General features: G+C 41.7%; 1 protein-coding gene across 19 annotated transcripts in view; it reads right to left on the bottom strand.

The window, feature by feature from the left end:
- The window catches only part of TACC1 (transforming acidic coiled-coil containing protein 1), a 126,571-nt gene that overhangs the window by 5,249 nt on the left and 101,652 nt on the right, over nt 1–19,670 (bottom strand). For 18 of the 19 annotated variants that reach the window (XM_037983552.2, XM_037983553.2, XM_073018036.1 and 15 more), the window contains 7 exons: nt 15,910–15,962; nt 11,216–11,341; nt 8,968–9,044; nt 7,189–7,232; nt 5,025–5,185; nt 4,075–4,181; nt 980–1,100 (listed from right to left, as the gene is read on the bottom strand). In XM_037983552.2, the coding sequence (XP_037839480.2) occupies nt 980–1,100; nt 4,075–4,181; nt 5,025–5,185; nt 7,189–7,232; nt 8,968–9,044; nt 11,216–11,341; nt 15,910–15,962 (689 nt within the window). Of the gene's footprint in view, nt 1–979; nt 1,101–4,074; nt 4,182–5,024; nt 5,186–7,188; nt 7,233–8,056; nt 8,178–8,967; nt 9,045–11,215; nt 11,342–15,909; nt 15,963–19,670 lie in introns of those variants that run through there. The other variant, XM_073018034.1, reaches the window with a different exon arrangement.

Raw genomic sequence — 19,670 nt, 5'->3', positions numbered from 1 at the left:
GCTACACATCTCAAAAACAATGTACTCATAAAATCATGCTTAAATTGAGTAAAGAGTGAAGACAGTCACCAGCCCTCTGAAACTTGTCCATGAATCTCTTAGTTCCCCAATTCTCTTGTTATCAGAGGAATTATCTGGGGTACTTGTCAAAAACATAAGCATCTGGGTCTCACTCAATCCATTAGCATCTCCAGGGATGCTGGAGTCTGAATCTCCTACGGAGCACCATTCTAGGGGCTATCAGACCCTGTGATAAAAACTCCTGCTCTTGATGAATGGATGGCACAGGTATGAGTACATAATTGGAAACGCAGTAAGGAAAATACACCGGAGACATATAAAAATGGAAAGCTAAAAATTGCTTAGTGAGAAACAGGGATTGTTGCTAGTCCTGGTTTTCCCTGATCTATAGCAGTTTCTCAAAGCAGCACTGCTGATGTTTTAGGATGGATAAGTGTGTTGTCAGGGGCTGTCCTGTGCATTGCAGGATGTTTAACAGCATCCCTGGCCTCCTGCACTTTATACCAATAGCATCTCCCAGTGGTGACAACCAAACAAATATATCTCCACACATTACCTAACACCTAACACCCCCTGGAGGGCAAAACTGCCCCCAACTGCAAACCACTGATCTAAAGCAATGAAGGGGGAGATGGCTTCATATTAATATATTGCATAAAAACAAAAAGAAAGAAGGAAAGGCAGTCTCAAGACTCCAACTAGGAAGGTGTTCTGAACTTCAGTTAAAATGCAACTTCCTCTCTGCACCCTGCCTACGGATGATTTCCGTATGATGTGCTTGTAAATTTAATGGTTTGACTTGTTTGTTTCCACCTGGATCAGTTCAGAAAGGAGATGGACTGAAGTGTCTGAGCAGAAAGCCAAGGCCTCTTTCACCCAGATCTGTCATAAGCGAGTCACTGCTGAGGAGGAAAACCAAACGTCTCTGTGGCCACCCAGATCAGGCCCCTTTCTGTACCTTCTGCTGTAGGGCCCTTTCCAGGGACTCCACCTTCATCTGCTCTTTCCGGAGTCCAGCATGGAGAGCTGCACTCTCAGCCTTTGCTTTTGTTCGAACCTGAGCAATCTCCTCATTGGCTCTGTTTATGGTGTTTGGGTGGAATAAAGAGACAAAAAGCACATGATCAGCCACTAGTCAAAGCCAGGATACTAACCACTGACATCTGGGAGGCACAGCCCCCAAAGAATTGACTGCATGATAAAAGAAAACACAAAAATCGGTGACCTAAATAATCCCATTTTAATTTATAAAAATTCAATTTACAACTTCAAAATTTGTATCTCACAGCAAATGGTTTCCACAACAGTCTTAGATTTTTTTTTTTTATAGCCCAGTACAAAAGCGGACTGGATAATTCTGGAGACAATCACAGCTAGAGTCGGGATACTAACCTCTGACATCTGTGAGACACGGGCCTACAGGGAATGAGTTTATTAATGAGAAGTGAAAGACATTCTTAAAAACCATAAATGTCAGTTGATGAACAGCCAGTAAACTGATGAAAGGATGCTAAAGCCTCATTAGTAATCAGAGGCATGTAAATTAAAATGATAAGCTTTGAAAATTGATTGCATTGGCAAAAATTAACAAGGATAGTCCCGTGTGGGCCAAGATACAAGGAGACAGGCAGGCTCATGTGCCAATGGGCGGTTGGAAACTGTCGCTGCCCTGTGGCAGGCAATGCGGTAGTCACCAGGACAACTTAAAGTGTACACGCCCTCCAATGCAGCAATCCCACTTTCAGTTATGTATTCACAGAAATACTTCCACCTGGCACAATGATGAGTGCACAGGACGTTCGCTGTAGTGTTACCTTCAATGGAAGAAAGTTTGTAACTGTCTAAGTGCCCATCAATAAAGAAATGCTAGAGTTCCATGACCTAATAAAAAGAATGAGATTCAGCTGTATGTTCTGACATGAAAAAATGGCCGTGATATGCTATTGAGGGAAAAAGGAAATTTGTCTAATGTGATTCCAATATTGTAAATATTTTTTATAGTTCAAAATCATAGTATTTATACAGACACAAAGAAAAGACTAGAGGGATATACAATAAACCTATGTATAATACATAGAGGGATCTGTATAACCTATGGAGAAGAATACACAAGAAACCTAATACAGTACTATGGGAGTGGGAAGGGGGCAGGGGAACTTCTGTTTCTACAAATAGAAATTTAGGCATCAAAATGTAGAAGTATGTATTACCTTTTAGTTAAAAAGTCAAGTTGGAGGCCAGGTGCAGTGGTTCATGCCTGTAACCCCAGCACTTGGGGAGACCGAGGCGGGTGGATCACTTGAGGTCAGAAGTTCGAGACCAGCCTGCCCAACATGGCAAAACCCCGTCTCTACTAAAAATACAAAAATTAGCTGGGCATGGTGGCGGGTGCCTGCAATTCCAGCTCCTCAGAAGGCTGAAGCAGAAGAATCGCTTGAACCCAGGAGGTGGAGGTTGCAGTGAGCTGACATTGTACCACTGCACTCCAGCATGGGTGACAGAGTGAGACTCTGTCCCAAAAAAAACAAAAAATCAAGTTGGATAACACTCCCCAGGATAAACTCCATACATTAGATTTAAGGATTAAAAAAACTAAGCCAAAATGTGTAAGTAAAACATGGTAGAATATTTTCTATCCAGCATGGGGAAGATACTTGTTACTATGACAAGGAATCCAGACGCTGTAAAAGAAATGACTAATACATTTCAGCACATAAAAGTAAATTTCTGAATATCAAAAAACACCACAGGCAGAGGCAAAAGACAAATGATAAACTTGAAAAATTATTCAAAATTCTTATCACAAAGGGCTGGTGTCCCTAATATATAAAATATATAAACTGACAATAGGAAAATGGGCAAAGAATAGAGCAATTCATAGTAAAGCAAATATATTAATAAATGAATGCTGAAATATATTCAATTTCATTCATAAGATAAATGCAAATCAAAATTACATCAAAATAAATGCTCTGGGGCTGGGCGCAGTGGCTCACACCTGTAATCCCAGCACTTTGGGAAGCTGAGGCAGGCGGATCACTTGAGGTCAGGAGTTCCACACCAGCCTGGCCAACATGGTGAAACCCTGTCTCTACTAAAAATACAAAAAATTAGCTGGGTGTGGTGGCATGTGCCTATAATCCCAGCTACTTGGGAGGCTGAGGCAGAATTGCTTGAACCCGGGAGACGGAGGTTGCAGTGAGCCTAGATCACACTGCTCCACTCCAGCCTGGGTGACAGAGCGAAACTCCGTCTCAAAATAAATAAATAAATAAATAAATAAATAAATAAATAAATAAATGCTCTGTTGCTTGCCAAAAACAAATACCTATGTTGAAATATCATTTTCACCTATTTGATTTGCAGAAAATAAAAACGTTGATCTGTTGGCATAGCTGCAGAAAAAAGAGATGCTCTCATGTATTATATAAGGCTATAAAATGATAAAAGTCTAACGGGGCCAATCTAACAACATTTATAATTATAAATTCATATATGTTTTGGTCTAGCAATTCCTTTTCTAACATACAGATCATAAAGATAACGCACAGGCATGCAAAACGATCACCTACCAGGTCACTTACTACAGCACTGTCTGTGGCAGCAAGACATTTGAATTAACTTTAATGGCTAACAGGAGGGGACTGTTAAATAAATGATACATTCCAACAATGGAATACCATTAGAAAAAAAAAGAGGAAGCTCTTCTTGCACTGACAGGGAAAGATTCTCAAAATTATATTGCTAAGCAAAAACAGCGAAGTATGCTATAATCATATAAAAAAGGAGAAAAAAATTTTAATAGGAAGAAAAAACTGAAACTAACAACAGTGATTACCTGGCATAGAGAAAGATGGGAACCCAGTGGAAGGAGGCAGGAGCGGATATACCTTTTCTTACTTTTTAACGTTTTAACAATGGGAAAGGGGTTTAAAAAGCGAAATAAACACATACAAATACAACCTGGAGTTGCAAAACAGTGAATTTTTTTTTCCTCTGTCAATCTTCCCACAACATCATGAAGAGTGAAATTCAAAATTTACAAGTTCTTACTTGTCCAGTTTTTCTTCTGCGTGGATTTTCAGGGCCTGGTATCGCTGCTCCTCTTGTTTAACTCTGGCTAAGTAATCCTGAGCACATTTCTTCAAGGCTTCTTCATTCTGTTCCAAAGCAAAAATTGAAACTAAACAGGTCATTTTGTTTCTTCTAATCTACCATGTATCAGAGTTTTCATTTTTTAAAGAATGGAAAAATCGAATTAACTCAGATATCTGCCTTTTATTCATACTCTGCAGTAATCTGAAATAGCCACATGTAATTCTCATTGAGAAAATTCTACATAATGTCTTCATGTGTTAATTTTCAATATCATACAGTAAGGGTCAGTTATACCAATATGCCTACTTTAGGAAGGCAGTTATTCAAAACTGAATGGCAATTTGACTTCCATATTTGATAAACTGGCCAGTTTCATTTTTATTTTAATATGAAAATAAAGACATTTCCTTGCTATAATTGTGTCTGGTTGATATGGTAAAGCTAAATTAAATCAACAGGCCCATTTATATCTAAATTTGAAATATTATACTTAATTATTCTAGAATATGCAGCTTGAATTTTTCAGTGACATGGAATTCCTTCTAATCCCTTTTACTAAAACTGAAATAGTGAATTATCAGAAAGAACATTTCTAGAATTCACCTGAGGTCTGAGGGTTCAATTAATAGTTCTTGCAGTCTACGCCACAGCCTGGGGTTTATTGGCTTGACACAGGAGAGGAATGGCCAAGACATGGCCACCCATTGGGCCAGATGCCTGAACAACCAAAGAAGGAAAAATGTGGAAAAATCCAGCTTCACTGGAATAGAGGATACAAGGCCAGCAGGTCCTGAGCTCCTATTTAGAAGGATACCCACAACCTCTGGCATATGTATTTGATGACCAGTTACCAAGGAAATACACTATTGGAAATACACCCGGAACAGAGGGAAAAAACACTCTACCTTCTTGAACCCTTCCAGAACTCCTTTCAGGTTCTCGTATCTCCTGAAGAGATCAGAAAGGGACCTTTCCACAGAGTTAAGGTCGGCCAGGGCCTGTTCCTTCTCCATGGTCAGTTGCTGGAAGCTTTTCTGAGAGGTCATACTTGTCCTTTGTTCATCTTCTGGGAATCACAAGTCAAAACGAACGACATATTTATTCAACAAATAGAGACTCCCTAGAAGCCAAGCAGTGTTCTCGGTGATAGGGATACAGGCGGGGATGTGACCAAGTTCCTGCTCTCACGGCTTACATTCTAGTTGGGGGAGATGCGTGGTGACAAGTGATGGGGGAAAAAAAAGGCAGGGTGAGGGGGAATGGGGGTGAGAAGGGGGCTGTTACTGTACAGAAAGTACCCGCTCTCAGAGGAGAGATTTGAGCAGAGACCGGACAGAAACAAGGGTGTGAACCATACAGCTACCTAGGAGGAGAATATTCTATAGAGAAGAACAGCTGTGGTAAGGCCCGGAGCTGGGAAGGTATCAGGTGATGTGGACAGTAGAAAGTATCATTTCGGTAATTTAGTGGAGAAAGGCCAGACTTTGGTTTAGGGAGTCGATCCTTACGATATGGATGAGAAGAGACTCTAAATTCAATGCAGGAGGCTCAATCTTGTTGTTTTGTAAAGGCACCACTGGGTCTGATGCAGAGAAATTACAACCTGCACTAGAGTAAGAACCCTGCACCAAAATACAGGATGCTCCCAGCGGGTGTTAGTGATGTGACCAGGCCACCAACACACAGAATTCAAGGCCTGCCATCCTCTAAAATGAACCTAACTACAGTTGACCCTCATTATTCACCAAGTACATATTTCCCAATTCGCCTACTTGCTAAAATTTGTCATCCTCAAATCTATCCTCCTGGACTTACAATAGTCATTTGTGGATGTGTGCAGAGTGGCAAAAATGCGTTAGTCACCTGATATGCACGCTCTCAGCTGACAGTGAACAAAGCAATACTCTGCCTTCTTGATTCATTCCATAAACAAGTGTTCTTCTTGTGGTCTATTTGGGCCACGTTTGTTGCATTTGTATTCTTTTGCTGGAGACCTCACTGTTCTGAATGGCCTCCAAGGGCAGTGCTACAGTGCTGTCTAGTGATACTAAGCACAAGAAGACAGTGAGGCTCCTTAAAATACATACATTACAGAAGCTGTGTTCAGATATGAGCCAAAGTGCTGCCCACTGTGACCTCAATGTTAATGAATCAACCATATATATTAAATAAGGTGTCTTTAAACAGGAACACACATAAGACAAGGTTATATACCGATCAGTCAATGAAAATGTTGTGGCCAGATGCAGGAATCTAACTCTGTCTTTCCCCTAGGAGCAGTGTTTATTTACTTATTTTTTGACATGGAGTTTTGCTCTTGTTGCCCAGGCTGGAGTGCAATGGCACGATCTCTGCTCACCACAACCTCCGCGTCCCAGGTTCAAGTGATTCTCCTGCCTCAGCCTCCCGAGTAGCTGGGATTACAGGCATGCGTCACCACGTCCAGCTAATTTTGTATTATTAGTAGAGATGGGGTTTCTCCATGTTGGTCAGGCTGGTTTCGAACTCTCAACCTCAGGTGATCCACCCATCTCGGCCTCCCAAAGTGCTGGGATTACAGGTGTGAGCCACCACGCCTGGCCAGGAGCAGTGTTTAGTATTCACTAATTCAGTGTTTGCAGCAACTTTACAGAACATACCTCCCACGAATAATGAGACGACTGTATCTAAGTGACAGACAAATAAAAGTTTGTGACATGGTCTGAAAATCATCCAGGCATCTGGCTATGGTTTATGCTACCCCTGGGAATTATGTATTGAAACCTAATTCCCAGTGTGTGAGTATGTTCAGGGTGAGAGTGGGCATGGAAGGGAATTTGGGAGGCGATCATGTCAGGATTAGTGTCCTTATAAAAGAGACCCCAGAGAGCTAGCCAGCCCCTTCTATGAGGAATGGGCCCTCCCCAGACATCTCATCTGTAGGCACCTTGAACTTTCCTGTCTCCAGAGCTATGAAAAATGTTTGTTGTTTATAAGCTACCTAGCTTACAGTATTTTGTTATTCCAGCCTGAACAGACTAAGACAGATCCTATGGCTCATACCCTTGAAAAACAAAATGTTCTCCTTACCAATCATTTGAGCAATAGTCTTTTCATATTCAGCTACAATTTTCCTAAATGAGAAAAAAAGAACTTATTACCAGAGGAGGATTTTCAGACAATCAAAGTTGGAGAAATGCTGCCCCAAACAATTAAGCACATTAACGTATACCACCAATTTATGTAATCCATTTATCTGCTTTGGGGCTCTTGTTATCTCTCTCTTTTTTTTTTTTACATTATATAAGGTTTCTTAAGGTTCAAAAAAGGTTAAGAAAAAAATCTGTTAAGATTTTAACAGAAGATTTAAGATCAAAAAATCTTCTGTTAAGATTTTATGTTTAGTCAAACTTACATTTTACTTATAGAAACAACTGCCTTCCCTTTCTCTTTGCACCTATTTGAATACCGCAAGGAAATAGATTCATTTTGCTTAGACGAGTCAATCTTTTACAAACTAAGTTAAAGATATTCTTCTGGGCTCTTCCTGAGAGATGCGATCTGACCTTAGGCTTTCCTGACCTCAATCCACCCTTTCAGACACTACCTCTGATTCAGTTACAAGTTTTATTTTGTGACCTAATTCCAAAAGTATTTCACTTATTCGAAGACTTTAAAGATCATCCTCTTGGGTTAACCTTTCTTCTAGTGAAGAGTGACAATGTCCTTCTGACCCAGTCCAGTGCTGGGTGCTCTGTGAACCACATCACGTCCTCCCCTGCCCTCCATAGTGGTGCCCCCATTACTTCTGACGTCATATCCAAGTTGGTTATTATGTATGGCTACCACTCTCTCAGAGCAGGAATGTCCCTTCCTTTCCATCAAGCCCAGCAAAGGGCCTTACACCCAGGAAATGCTTAAAAGACAAATAATACAAGAGCAACAAATTAGAGGGATATACTTAAAATGTTTTTTAATCATTCAAGTGTTGACCACACAGTGTGTGAATTATTTATGCCTTTTTTTCTTCTCTACTTTGATTTCATCTTTAGTCATTTCATGGCTCATAACTCTCTTTTCTAAAAGTGAGAAAAAATAAAAAGATTTTAATTTCAAGTCAATCAATTTTGTTTCTTGTTAACAAGCTTTCTACCACCTATTTGGTGGTTACGTAATTTGAAACTCTCATGCATGATTAATTTTTTAAAAGTATTACGGACCAGGTGCTGTGGCTCATGCCTGTAATCCCAGCACTTTGGGAGGCTGAGGCAGGTGCATTGCTTGAGCTCAGGAGTTAGAAACCAGCCTGGGCAACAGAGTGAGACCTCATCTCTAAAAAAAAATTACACAGGCATGGTGGCGCATGCCTGTGGTCCCAGCTACTTGGGAGGCAGAGGTGAGAGGATCAGTTGATTCCAAGAGGTTGAGGCTGCAGTGAGCCATGATCACACCACTGCACTCCAGCCTGGATGACAGAGTGAGGCCCTGCCTCAAAAAAAAAAAAAAAAAAAAGGTAGTATTATGAATTCCAATGTCTCTATCATTGGATAAATCTTATTTTTCTGTATTCTAAATGGATATTTTGATACAAATTTCTGTCAGTTCTTCTAAGAAGATAAGAATTATGTGGGTTCTGTTTACACGTTATGCTCTGAACAACACAAGATAAACTACAGTATTTGAATATAATAACTGGTTAGCAGTAACTCCTAAAATAACATTCTCAATCACAAAGCAAGATGCAAACAGCAAAGCCTTCAAGCTCTCAACACTTGGTTCTGTGGCAAGCAAACACTGTCATCACTTCATCGGTATCAAATCTAACAGTGCATAAAAGTATCCAGCCCCTCCCCAAACCTCCAGTCTAACCTCATCTCCAAAACTTCTTGCCGGGTCTCTTCATATTTCTTCTTCCATTCATTTGCTTCAATCTCTTTAGTGATTATCTAAAGTATAATAAAGCTTAGTTTTACCCAATCTATTACAATTTGCATTTGAGACTGGGAACTGAAATAGCACACAACCACGTCTAACCCAAGATACTCAATCTATATTAGAAATATAAACCTCAATATTTAATGTTTGTAAACATTTGGAAAAGTGTACTCTAAGCCACACAGGATGCTGGGATGTAAACACGGGAATAAAGATGAGTAGAACATCTCCCAGAAATTCCAAGTGGTATTTACAGCGCCTGTGAACTTTACCTTGGTCCAGGGTCTAGCTCTCAGTTCTGCAGGGCCAGGCCCTGACTGGGACAGACACCAAGAACAGAGCCATCTGACTGGCAGGTACTCACTCTAAGGCCATGTAATCGCAGTGGATGCCAGGCCACCAGAGAATGAAACTGCCACAAAATCAGAGCATTGGAAGTTGGCATGAGCAACACATTATCATTCTATAGAGATTTTTGACAGCTTCATAAAAACGGAGTCAGAAAGAGGCGGCTCAGATGAGCTGGCTACATCTAGCTATAGCATCCGTAACCATCAGTAGAGTCTTGCTAGTTAGCCTGGAACCTAGCTCATATTTGGGATGCTCTTGCTAACTGGAAGGAAATACTCTAAATTAATTGCCTCAAACTCCATTTGCCCTGGGCAGGGCTTGCACGGGCAGCCATGGCGCTCCACTTACTGTACTTCCCTGGCCGTGCCTCTCTCTTCCTAATTGGTAGTTTCGTTATATTTATTAGGATCTCAAGAACATAGAAGGATGCATCCTGTGTGCTTCAGGTAATCAGGCATCTCTTTACTTTGATCCATTAGGTGGTGATCTCATAGTTTAACTCCCAGGAAAAAGATCAAGTCATTTTTCTCATTTACAAGATTTTGGCCAGGCACAGTGGCGCATGCTTGCAGTCCCAGCTACTCAGGCGGCTGAGGCAGGAGGATCGCTTGACCCTAGGAGTTCGAGGATGCAATGAGCTATAATAGTGCCACTGTACTCCAACCCGGGTGACAGAGTGAGATCTTGTCTTTTATTTTATTTTTATTTTTCTGAGATGGAGTTTTGCTCTTGTTGCCCAGGTTGGAGTGCAATGGCGCAATCTCGGCTCACCACAACCTCTGTCTCCCGGGTTCAAGCGATTCTCCTGCCTCAGCCTCTCGAGTAGCTGGGATTACAGGCATGTACTACCACGCCCAGCTAATTTCATATTTTTTTTAGTAGAGACAGGGTTTCTCCATATTGGTCAGTCTAGTCTCGAATTCCCGAACTCAGGTGATCTGTCTGCCTTGGCCTCCCAAAGCGCTGAGATTACAGGTGTGAGCTACTGTGCCAAGATTTTGTCTCAAAAAAAAAGATTTTGGTGGGTCTTCTTACCACTGCTCCCAAGTTTTGAAAACAGGACTAGCTGACATCCCTCATTACCAACTTGATGCTATTTTATAAAGCTGTAAAAGACCTACAGCTGAGGTGCTTAACCACTTTCAGCATACTATAAAAATTAAAACTAAAAAAAACTATATAACTAAAAACTACAAAAATAAAATTGCCACACAGTCCTTTAAGAACAGGTGGAATTGTCAAGAAACACACAAACCAAACACACAAAATACAGCATAGAAATAGGACAGGAGAGGGTAGGTAACTGATCAATGGTACACAACATTGTCTTTCATATTTTTCAGATAACCAGGAAAGGCCTAGCAGTGTTCTATTCTGAACAAAGGCTGTTAAAGAAACACAATACAGGAATCGGAGAGTTGAACTGTTTAAAGAATGAATGAAAGTAGGAAACAACTGTGTATTACTGCAAAAAAATTACAAATGTTTAGGCATGAGCATATATCCTCCGTAAAATAAAAGCACTGATTTTGTTACACATGTGAGCAAAGCTGGCAAAATTAGATATTTTAAATGTCAGGACTGAAAGATAAAGAAGGGTACAAAATTCTTAAGAATATTTCAGATTGTCAACATTTTACCCTGGAGACCAGAATGTCAGGACTCCAGCACCATTGCCATAGGGGGCCCTTTTTACGACCTAAACAAGCTGCAGGTAATAAGAACTTCCAGCCTGGGATAACTTGAGCCAGCAGAGATGCAATCTACCTGCTGGTACATGGGCCTTACAAAGAAATGGAGTGATAAGCAGACCAAATAGGAGAGCTTTTACCTCTTCTCTTATTAAGGTGAGCACGGCTGTCTTGTCTGATTCGCTGAGGCAGATCCCATCCAGGGGGCTCTCACCTCCACAGGACACTGACACAGCAGCCTTCTCTGCAGAGGACTCCAGCAGCCCCTGTGGGGAAAGGGATTACATTGAATACATCAGCTTTCAGCTTCTTAACCCCAGACATTCTTCAACAACTTCCTCATTATTAAATTGATCACACCCTTTAAAACCATGTTTAAAGAAAAGTCAGTGGGCGGGGGGGAGCAAATCAAATCTAATTATGGAACTAAAGAAAAACTGTTATAATGACTCTCAGAGTGGTCTTAGCTTCTGTTGAAAAGATAACCTAGAGAAATTTTAGTCTGATCTAAAAGGGAGAAAGTGTGCTTATTAATAGTGGTCAGTCACCAAAGAACCACATGGATGACAGAGAAACACACCCATGATTAAGTTTCTGGAGATAAGCTCCATGTAAATGGAATTTTCTTTTTTTAAAAAAGAAAAAACAAAAACAAGTGACAGCTGCTCCTGTCACATATCGATGCTTTGTATGTATTTTTATTTAGCCACTGCAGATGGAAATGTTTCTAAAATACTAACTTTCAGGCCTAAGGAGGCAGAAATAGCAAAAATATTTGAACTCTTTGAACTCTCACCCCCACCCTTTCACCCGGATGATTCAGGATCATCCTGAACTTCCACTGCTCTGCGGAGACCTCCTGCGGTAACCCCGCCTGCTGGGTGTGTGCCACTGTTGCCCATATGCAAAACGGCCATACTTAAGTCAAGGTCCGTGCCTGTGCGTTGATTCCTCCTTGCTACTAAGCCTTCCACTCCCTTCTGGCAGCACTTCACTCTCTGAGGTGCCTGCTCGCTTCTATCATAAACTCAGGTTCCACAGCAAAACACTGGCAAACTTTTTTTTTTCATGAGAACACGGACTTTGTACTACTATTTTCCTTCCTAAAAGACGTTTTTGGCGGCTATTCCTCCCACCTATGGAAGTAAACTTTTTATATAAACGAGTCATCTAATACTTTGGGAACATCCAAAATGCCAAAATGACCTGGAATAATCTTAATCTTAAATGTGGGATAACTAATCAATTAGTTATTGATTATAATCAATCAGTTACATCTTGTGTGAATCAACACTAAACAGAAAGTCCAAAGTGAACGTAGACCAGTGGCTTTTAAATTTTTCAGTCATTATATAGTTTTACCCTCTCTCTAGAAAATGCTCAGAAACAGAATTTTAGCATGCGGCTTCACAGATCTCAGCCATGGGCCCAAAACAGAAACCTGTCTCAAGCCACAGAAAAGCAAAATACAAAAGCCACAAGCCGGCAGTGCCCATGTTCCAGCAGCATTTGGGGGAGGGCAGCCCACCATACCAACAGAAGTCCAAGGTCCCCACAAAACCTCTCTTTTCTCTTTTGGGATAGATCTACCACTAGAACCAGAAGGCACTTGCAGTGGGCAGCCTCTAAAATGCCCCCCAATAACTCCTACCTCCAGTACTAACGCTCTCCCTCTGTAATCTCTTCAAGTGTAGGTTGGACCTAGTGACTCGTCAGAATATGGCAAATGTCATGGATATCACTTCTGTGGTTAGGTTCTGAACAAACTGACTTCTATGTTTTGAGAAGCTACAGGGAAAGGCCCATGTGGCAAGGAGCCGATGTCTCCGCCGACAGCCAGTGGGGACCCAAGACTAGCTAACAACCACGTGAGTGAGCTTGGAAGCAGATCCTCCCAGATCCTCCCTATAAGTCAAGCCTGGATATGACTGCAGCCTGGGTCAACACCTTGACTGCAGCCTGCAATAGACCCTGAGTCAGAAGCACCCAGCAAAGCTGCCCAAGATTCCTGACCCACAGAAACAATGAGATAATAAACACTTGCTTTAAGTGTTGGAGTAATGTGTTATACAGCAGCAGATAGCTGATACACACCTGGACATCTGAATCATCTCATTAACTTCCTATGCCTTGTTTCTTATCAAGAAACTGTTACTTGCTTAAAGGGAGGTAATACAGGAGGTCAGGTTGAGACTTGATTCACCTCACTGTTACACTTCTGATTCTAAATTAATAACATTTCATGGGTCAGTCTCTTGTGAGTTCTTAGTTTAAGCCACGAGGTTGAGTCAACTTTAGGAAACAGATGCTCGGTGCTTTCCATGGCTACCAGGTTCGTGAGAATTTGGGAAATAAGCCCCCTAAAAATCTTCATAGCCAGGAAAACATCAACGTCTATTACAGAGTTCAGCATCTCATTCATTTGTTAAGGGGGTAAAAGAATTCAGTCTGTCTGCTTAACAACTCAATGCTAACACATGTGGGGTCCAGAAGAGGCAGCATCCTGAGCAGGAGGTGGGAGATCAAACCTTAGATGGTGTTTGATGTCTCCAGGTGAGTGGGCTCTTCAGCCTGCCGGCTCTCCCCAGTCACTCTCCTCTCTGCCTGGCCACATTTATAAGCCTCACTACTCAAAATGCAACAATTCTTACAGGTGTAAGGGCAGGAATGTATGCCCTTGCCTACTTTAGCCATCTTTTCCAGTCTCCTAGGATTTAACTTTTTATATTCCTTAGTCCTTTAGGTTGCTTCTCAAAAAGTGCAGAACATCTCACAGGGGTGTCCAAGGAAGAGAATGCAGTCATGGGTTTAGTTTCTGTTTCTGGTTGGGGCAGTAAAGCCCCTTCCTCATCCCTGTTTTCCGCTTATCACTAGAGACAGAAACTAAAAACCATGGCTTCAGGCTGCTAAAAGCCTAAAACAAAACCAATCAGAACAACAACAACAACAACAAAATTAAGCAAGCTGGACAAGCTTGTTATAGAACCTACCATCACAGAGAATTGGCCAGAAGATCTCTTTTAGGCCTGGGCCATCTAGTATGTCTTTAATGAAGATGCTAAATCAATCAATCATATCCTTCCAAAAGGGCTTCATTTCATGTTTGCCAATGCTTCTCCCAGTCCCTCAAAACGTTCACAATTGAGGACCAATGAAGACCAGTAGACAACAGAACTCAATGTACTCCTGGTTGCAAATTTACAGTGAGCACAGATGCCACAGATTCCCGTGGCTGTGTCCTCGCAGCAGGAGAATTTGCACCACTAATCTGTGGCAGTGTGCTGACTGTGCTCATTTGTCCTCGATCACAACCCAGCAGTACCAGCCCCTAACACAGACATGCCCGAAAAAGTCAAATGAACTCACCTTTTAAAAAATTTAAAACTTAAAAAGAAAAGTTAATTTCTTATATGAAAAATGCTGTGGAACAACAGCTGAAAAGCAAGGAGAGACTGATTCCCACCACTGATTGTACTCTGGCCTCAGTCCAGCCACCACCTACTGCTGGGCACAAGACCGCACAGGAATGAACTTCAGAGCAACACGGAGAAACTTAAAAAGTTAATGCTGGATTAAATAGATGATTTTTTCATTCAATGTTTTGCATGGTGAAATTTCTTTATACAATGTTTATTCAGTGTTCTAAGGAAGTAGGAGTTAATTTATGTTGGGAAGTTCAAATGGAGTTGCTTTTAAAAGGTCACAGCATATGATATGTTCCTCACCAGCTGCCTTCAGAGACAGTTTGCCATTTTTCTTTTCACTCTCTTCTTTTTCACTTTTTTCCACTTGTTTCCTATCAACACCACACCAGTGTATTCTAATACAACAGTGTATTCTAGCACACCACTAGTGTATTCTAGCACTTTACAGCTTAAATCTTTCACGTTATCATTTTATCTTATCCTTACAACCATTTTGATGAGGCAGATGGGTGCTACGCATTTTATGGATGAATCAGTTGGGAATCAGGAAGTTAAAAGTTTAAGAACTGAGTAAACGGGCCGGGCGCAGTGGCTCATGCCTGTAATCCCAGCACTTCAGGAGGCCAACACGGGTGGATCACCTGAGGTCAGGAGTTTGAGACCAGCACTGTTTGAACCCAGTAGGCGGAGCCTGCAGTGAGACGAGATTGCGTCACTGTACTCCAGCCTGAGCGACAAGAGTGAAGCTTGGTCTCAAAAAAAAAAAAAAAAAAAAAAAAAGAACCGAGTAAACCAGCCAGGTGCAGGGGCTCATGCCTGTAATCCCAATACTTTGGGATGCCGAGGTGGGCAGATCGCTTGAGCATAGGAGGTTGAGACCAGCTAGGCAACACGGCAAGACCCCATTTCTACAAAAAATACAAAAATTAGCTGGGTGTGGTGGCACGCACCTCTAGTTCCAGCTACTTGGGAGGCTGTGGTGGAAGGATCACTTGAGCCCAGGAGGTGGAGGTTGCAGTTAGCCAAGATCGCACCACTGTATTCCAGCCTGGGGAACAGTGAGACTGTCTCAAATAATAACAACAACAATAATAATAAAAACCTTAGTGAACCCAATACATCCGAAATATTATCATCTCAACATGTAGTTAATATAAAAAGTTGAGACATTTATGCTGCTTCTTTTTCTGAGTAGCTACAGTTCAAGTGTGCTCAACAGCTACCTGCAGCTAGGGCTACTCTACAGAACACCGCAGAGACTACGTGTTCCTCAAGTGAAGAAACTATCTTATTTACATTTTATCCTCGTCACCTAACACTGACCAGAATTTAACAAATTCACATGGGCTTCAAAACAAATACTGAAAGAAATCTGAGCCCCACCCGGCCCTCCACATTCAGGAACTTACAAGCACAGTGGACCCGTCTTCTTCCATCTTCTGGCACGTCTCCTTCTCTATGCCTAAGACAGAAAGTCATTTTTATAGTTATCCCAAGAAGTTGGTTCCTTTCCTCCCTAGTGAAAGGCTCTTGGAAACGCCAGTGCAGGCCAAGAATGACTATGAACACATGAAAAGCATTTTAAGATTTTATTTAAAAGGAATGCTGGCATTTTCTTGAGTGTTGTTATAAGTCCATGGCATTCAGAAGAGGAGCACGTGGTTAGTCGCCAGGAACAGGTCGTCAGCCTTCAGGCAGAAAGAAGAGCAAGGCTGCCCCCTTGTGTCCATTAAAAGTTTGGAAAAATGCATTGTACTAACTGTGGCATTATTTCAGAAACGGGACACTGTAACACTGATTTTTTTATCATCAAGTCGGAGTGAATTTAAATTCCAGCCCAGAATGGTGGCCTTGATCTAATTAATGCAGCATATAAGATAATAAGCTTTAAAATTCAAGCCAGCACAACTAAACTCATTCTCCCCTCCACACCCTTCAAATGGGCTACCTTGTCTCAGGTCTATCCTCTACTAGGGTAGACGGTGACATTTAAAATAACCAGAAGATGGCTGGGCACGGTGGGTCATGCCTGTAATCCCAGCACTTTGGGAGGCCAAGGTGGGTGGATCACCTGAGGTCAGGAGACCAACCTGGCCAACATGGCGAAGCCTCGTGTCTACTAAAAATACAAAAATTAGCTCGGCGCGGTGGCGCATGCCTGTAATCCCAGCTACTCGGGAGGCTGAGGCAGGAGAATCGCTTGAACCTGGGAGGTGGAGGTTGCAGTGAGTTGAGATAGCACCACCACACTCCAGCCTGGGCAACAAGAGCGAAACTCAGTCTCAAAAATAAGAAAAATAAAAAATAAAATAACCAGAAGATACACTCATTAAAGTAAACATAAAAATACAGAAAAGCATAAAAAAGTTTACAATCTAAAGTTACAATCCTCCACATGGCAATCACTAACTACTATTGTTGTCAATAGCTAATTATTTAAAACACAAATGTGACCATCACTCCCTTGTTCAAAAACCTTCAACCTCCCCCTCCCTACCTATAGGATCAAGCCCAGATTCCACGGTATGACCTTGTTTCCCACTTGGCCAGGTACTTACAGAAAACCACCAGGCCTTTTACCAACATGGCAGCTTCCTTCCCATGGCTGTGTGAAAGTCTCGTTTCCTGGAGAACATCTAGTAAGTATCCATCAGGACCCAGTTCCAAGGGGACACTCCCCAGGACACAGTCGGGATTCACCTAACAGGGCCTGTAGCCACTCCCACACCCAGGACCGCAGCCTCCACTTGCCTGTGATGTGGCTGATCAGTTACAATGTAACCACTTGTTCAAATCTGTTCCCCTTGCTGTTTGCTAACTTTGAAGACAGCACTGTATACACAGGGCCCCAGCTCTCTACACAAATTTTTGTTGAAGGAATTTCCTCCAGTGGGGAAGAATATAATTCAATAAATGTTTACCATGTACTGTGTCAAAGGTGACTCAAAGATGACTGTCTGGTAGTCTCCAACCTCAGTAAGTTTATATTACCTTCCTGTAATTAACATACTGCACTAGGTACTGTGGAACAGGAAGGGGGAAAGGAAATGTGGGAGCATAAAGCATGCTGCAGAGACCTGAAGGGATGTGCAGATCTGTGTAGGAGACGGCAAAGGAAGACACTTCAGATGGAAAAAAACCAAGGCAGGTGTTAAGAATACTCAGGATTAACCCCAAGAAACTGGGGGAATGGCAAATAAGGGCTTAGGGAAAGATATTAGGGCAGAAGGCAGTATCGGAATAAATCAGGAACAATGCCTGGCACATTATTTTACAGATGAGAGACTGAGGCCTGGGATGAGGAGGAGGCCAGGGGGAATAACTTGCTCCAAGTTCTTACTTTCCATCTGCTTCCCTGGCTTAATGGCAGATCATGACTTTTAAAATTCTATGCATAAAAGCCCACAAATAAAATTATGTTAAGAAGATCTGAGTTTTTAATAATGTTTAATGTAGTCAGGAACATGGTTCTAAACTTTTCGTAAGTAAGGTTTAAGGCCAAGGACGTAACTGGGGTCCCAAAAGAGGGGCTTAGCTCTAGAATGATCTGACAAGTCCATCAATAAGAGGTTTCAGCCCTGATTAGTCCAAGTTCCTCATTAGCATGTTACAAAAGATTTTACAGTGCACTGGTCAATCTCAACTTACCACATCTGTACCAGAAAAATTTACAGTAGCCTAGTATCATGAAAATAATCTCATCATACTTTGGCACTGTGGCTAAAAGACCATGGAACCAGACTGCTTAGAGTCAAATGTAGTTCTGCCATTTACTAATGACAAGGTTCAGAACACACTTCACCAAAATATGGTGCCTTCGCATTTGAGGACACAGCAGAAGTGGGGGGGTCTCTCGGACCCTCTCCTGCCCTCTTCCCTGAAGCAGGCCATGATGAATCCCTCAGACCTTCCCCCGAAAATAGGTCATAAGACCTCATTACAGAGGGACCTCCCTGTACACAGAGAAAAACAATGTCCTTATCCCGAAAGACACAGACACCAAGAGGAACTGAAACAAACAGGACTTGCTAAGTTCCCCTGGTTTATTACCATAGATCATGCCCTTCTGTCCTCCAATTATACTTCTGCACAACTATCTGTAAAAGTACAGTTTTCTCTGTTCCTTTGGGTCTTCATTTCTGGAGGCTCTAATGTCATGTAAAACTTACATTAAATACATTTGTATGCTTTTCTCTTGTTGATCTTTTGTTAGAGATGTCTCAGCCATGAACCCCGTGGTGGGTGAGGAAAAAGATACCACTTTTCTGTCCTACCCTAGCCAAGTGACTTTAATCAAGTCACTTAACTTCTCTGACTTACTTTGTTTCTCTGAAGAAGGGAGAAAAAGGTAACACTTTGCTATGAATGAGTATATGCAAAGCACTTAGAACAATGCCTGTACATGGTAAGGCACCATACATGTTAGTTGTTGTTTCTCTAAGTTAAACGAGTATAACAATCACAAAAAAGTCAAACGTATGACATATTTATAGGCCATTTGATATAGTTTAAATATTTGCCCCCTAAATCTCATGTTGAAACCTGATCAACAGTTGGAAGTGAGGCCTAATGGGAGGTGGCTGGGTCATAGAGGTGGATCCCTCATGAATAGCTTGCTGCCCTCCCTGTGGTAGTAAGTGACTTCTTGCTCTGTTAGTTTCTGTGAGATGTTTGTTAAAATAGCCTGGCATCCTCCTCCCCCTCTCTTCCTCCCACCCTCTCGCCATGTGACACACTTGCTCCCCCTTGCCTTCCACCATGATTGGAAGCTTCCTGAGTCCCCCTCACTAGAAACAGGCACTGGTGCCATGCTTATTCTACAGGCTGCAGAATCAAGAACCAAATAAACCCCTTTTCCTTATAAATTAGCCATTCTCAGGTATTCCTTTACAGCAACGCAAATGAACTAACACACCACTATACTTTAAGAGGTGGCCATATTCACATACAATTATACAAATGAACTAACACACCACTATACTTTAAGAGGTGGCCATATTCACATACAATTATACAAATGAACTAACACACCACTATACTTTAAGATATGGCCATATTCACATACAATTATAAAGAAATTCAAGCAGTCTCACACACATCAGCATCTCCTATACAACTTGTCACAAGTATCCCTATGTTCCTAGTACTTCAAGAAGCCCTTTTTTTGTGT

This window comes from Chlorocebus sabaeus, chromosome 8 (assembly GCF_047675955.1).
Source record: "Chlorocebus sabaeus isolate Y175 chromosome 8, mChlSab1.0.hap1, whole genome shotgun sequence".
Lineage (NCBI taxonomy): Eukaryota > Metazoa > Chordata > Mammalia > Primates > Cercopithecidae > Chlorocebus > Chlorocebus sabaeus.
This window is presented reverse-complemented; position numbering and strand designations above follow the sequence as displayed.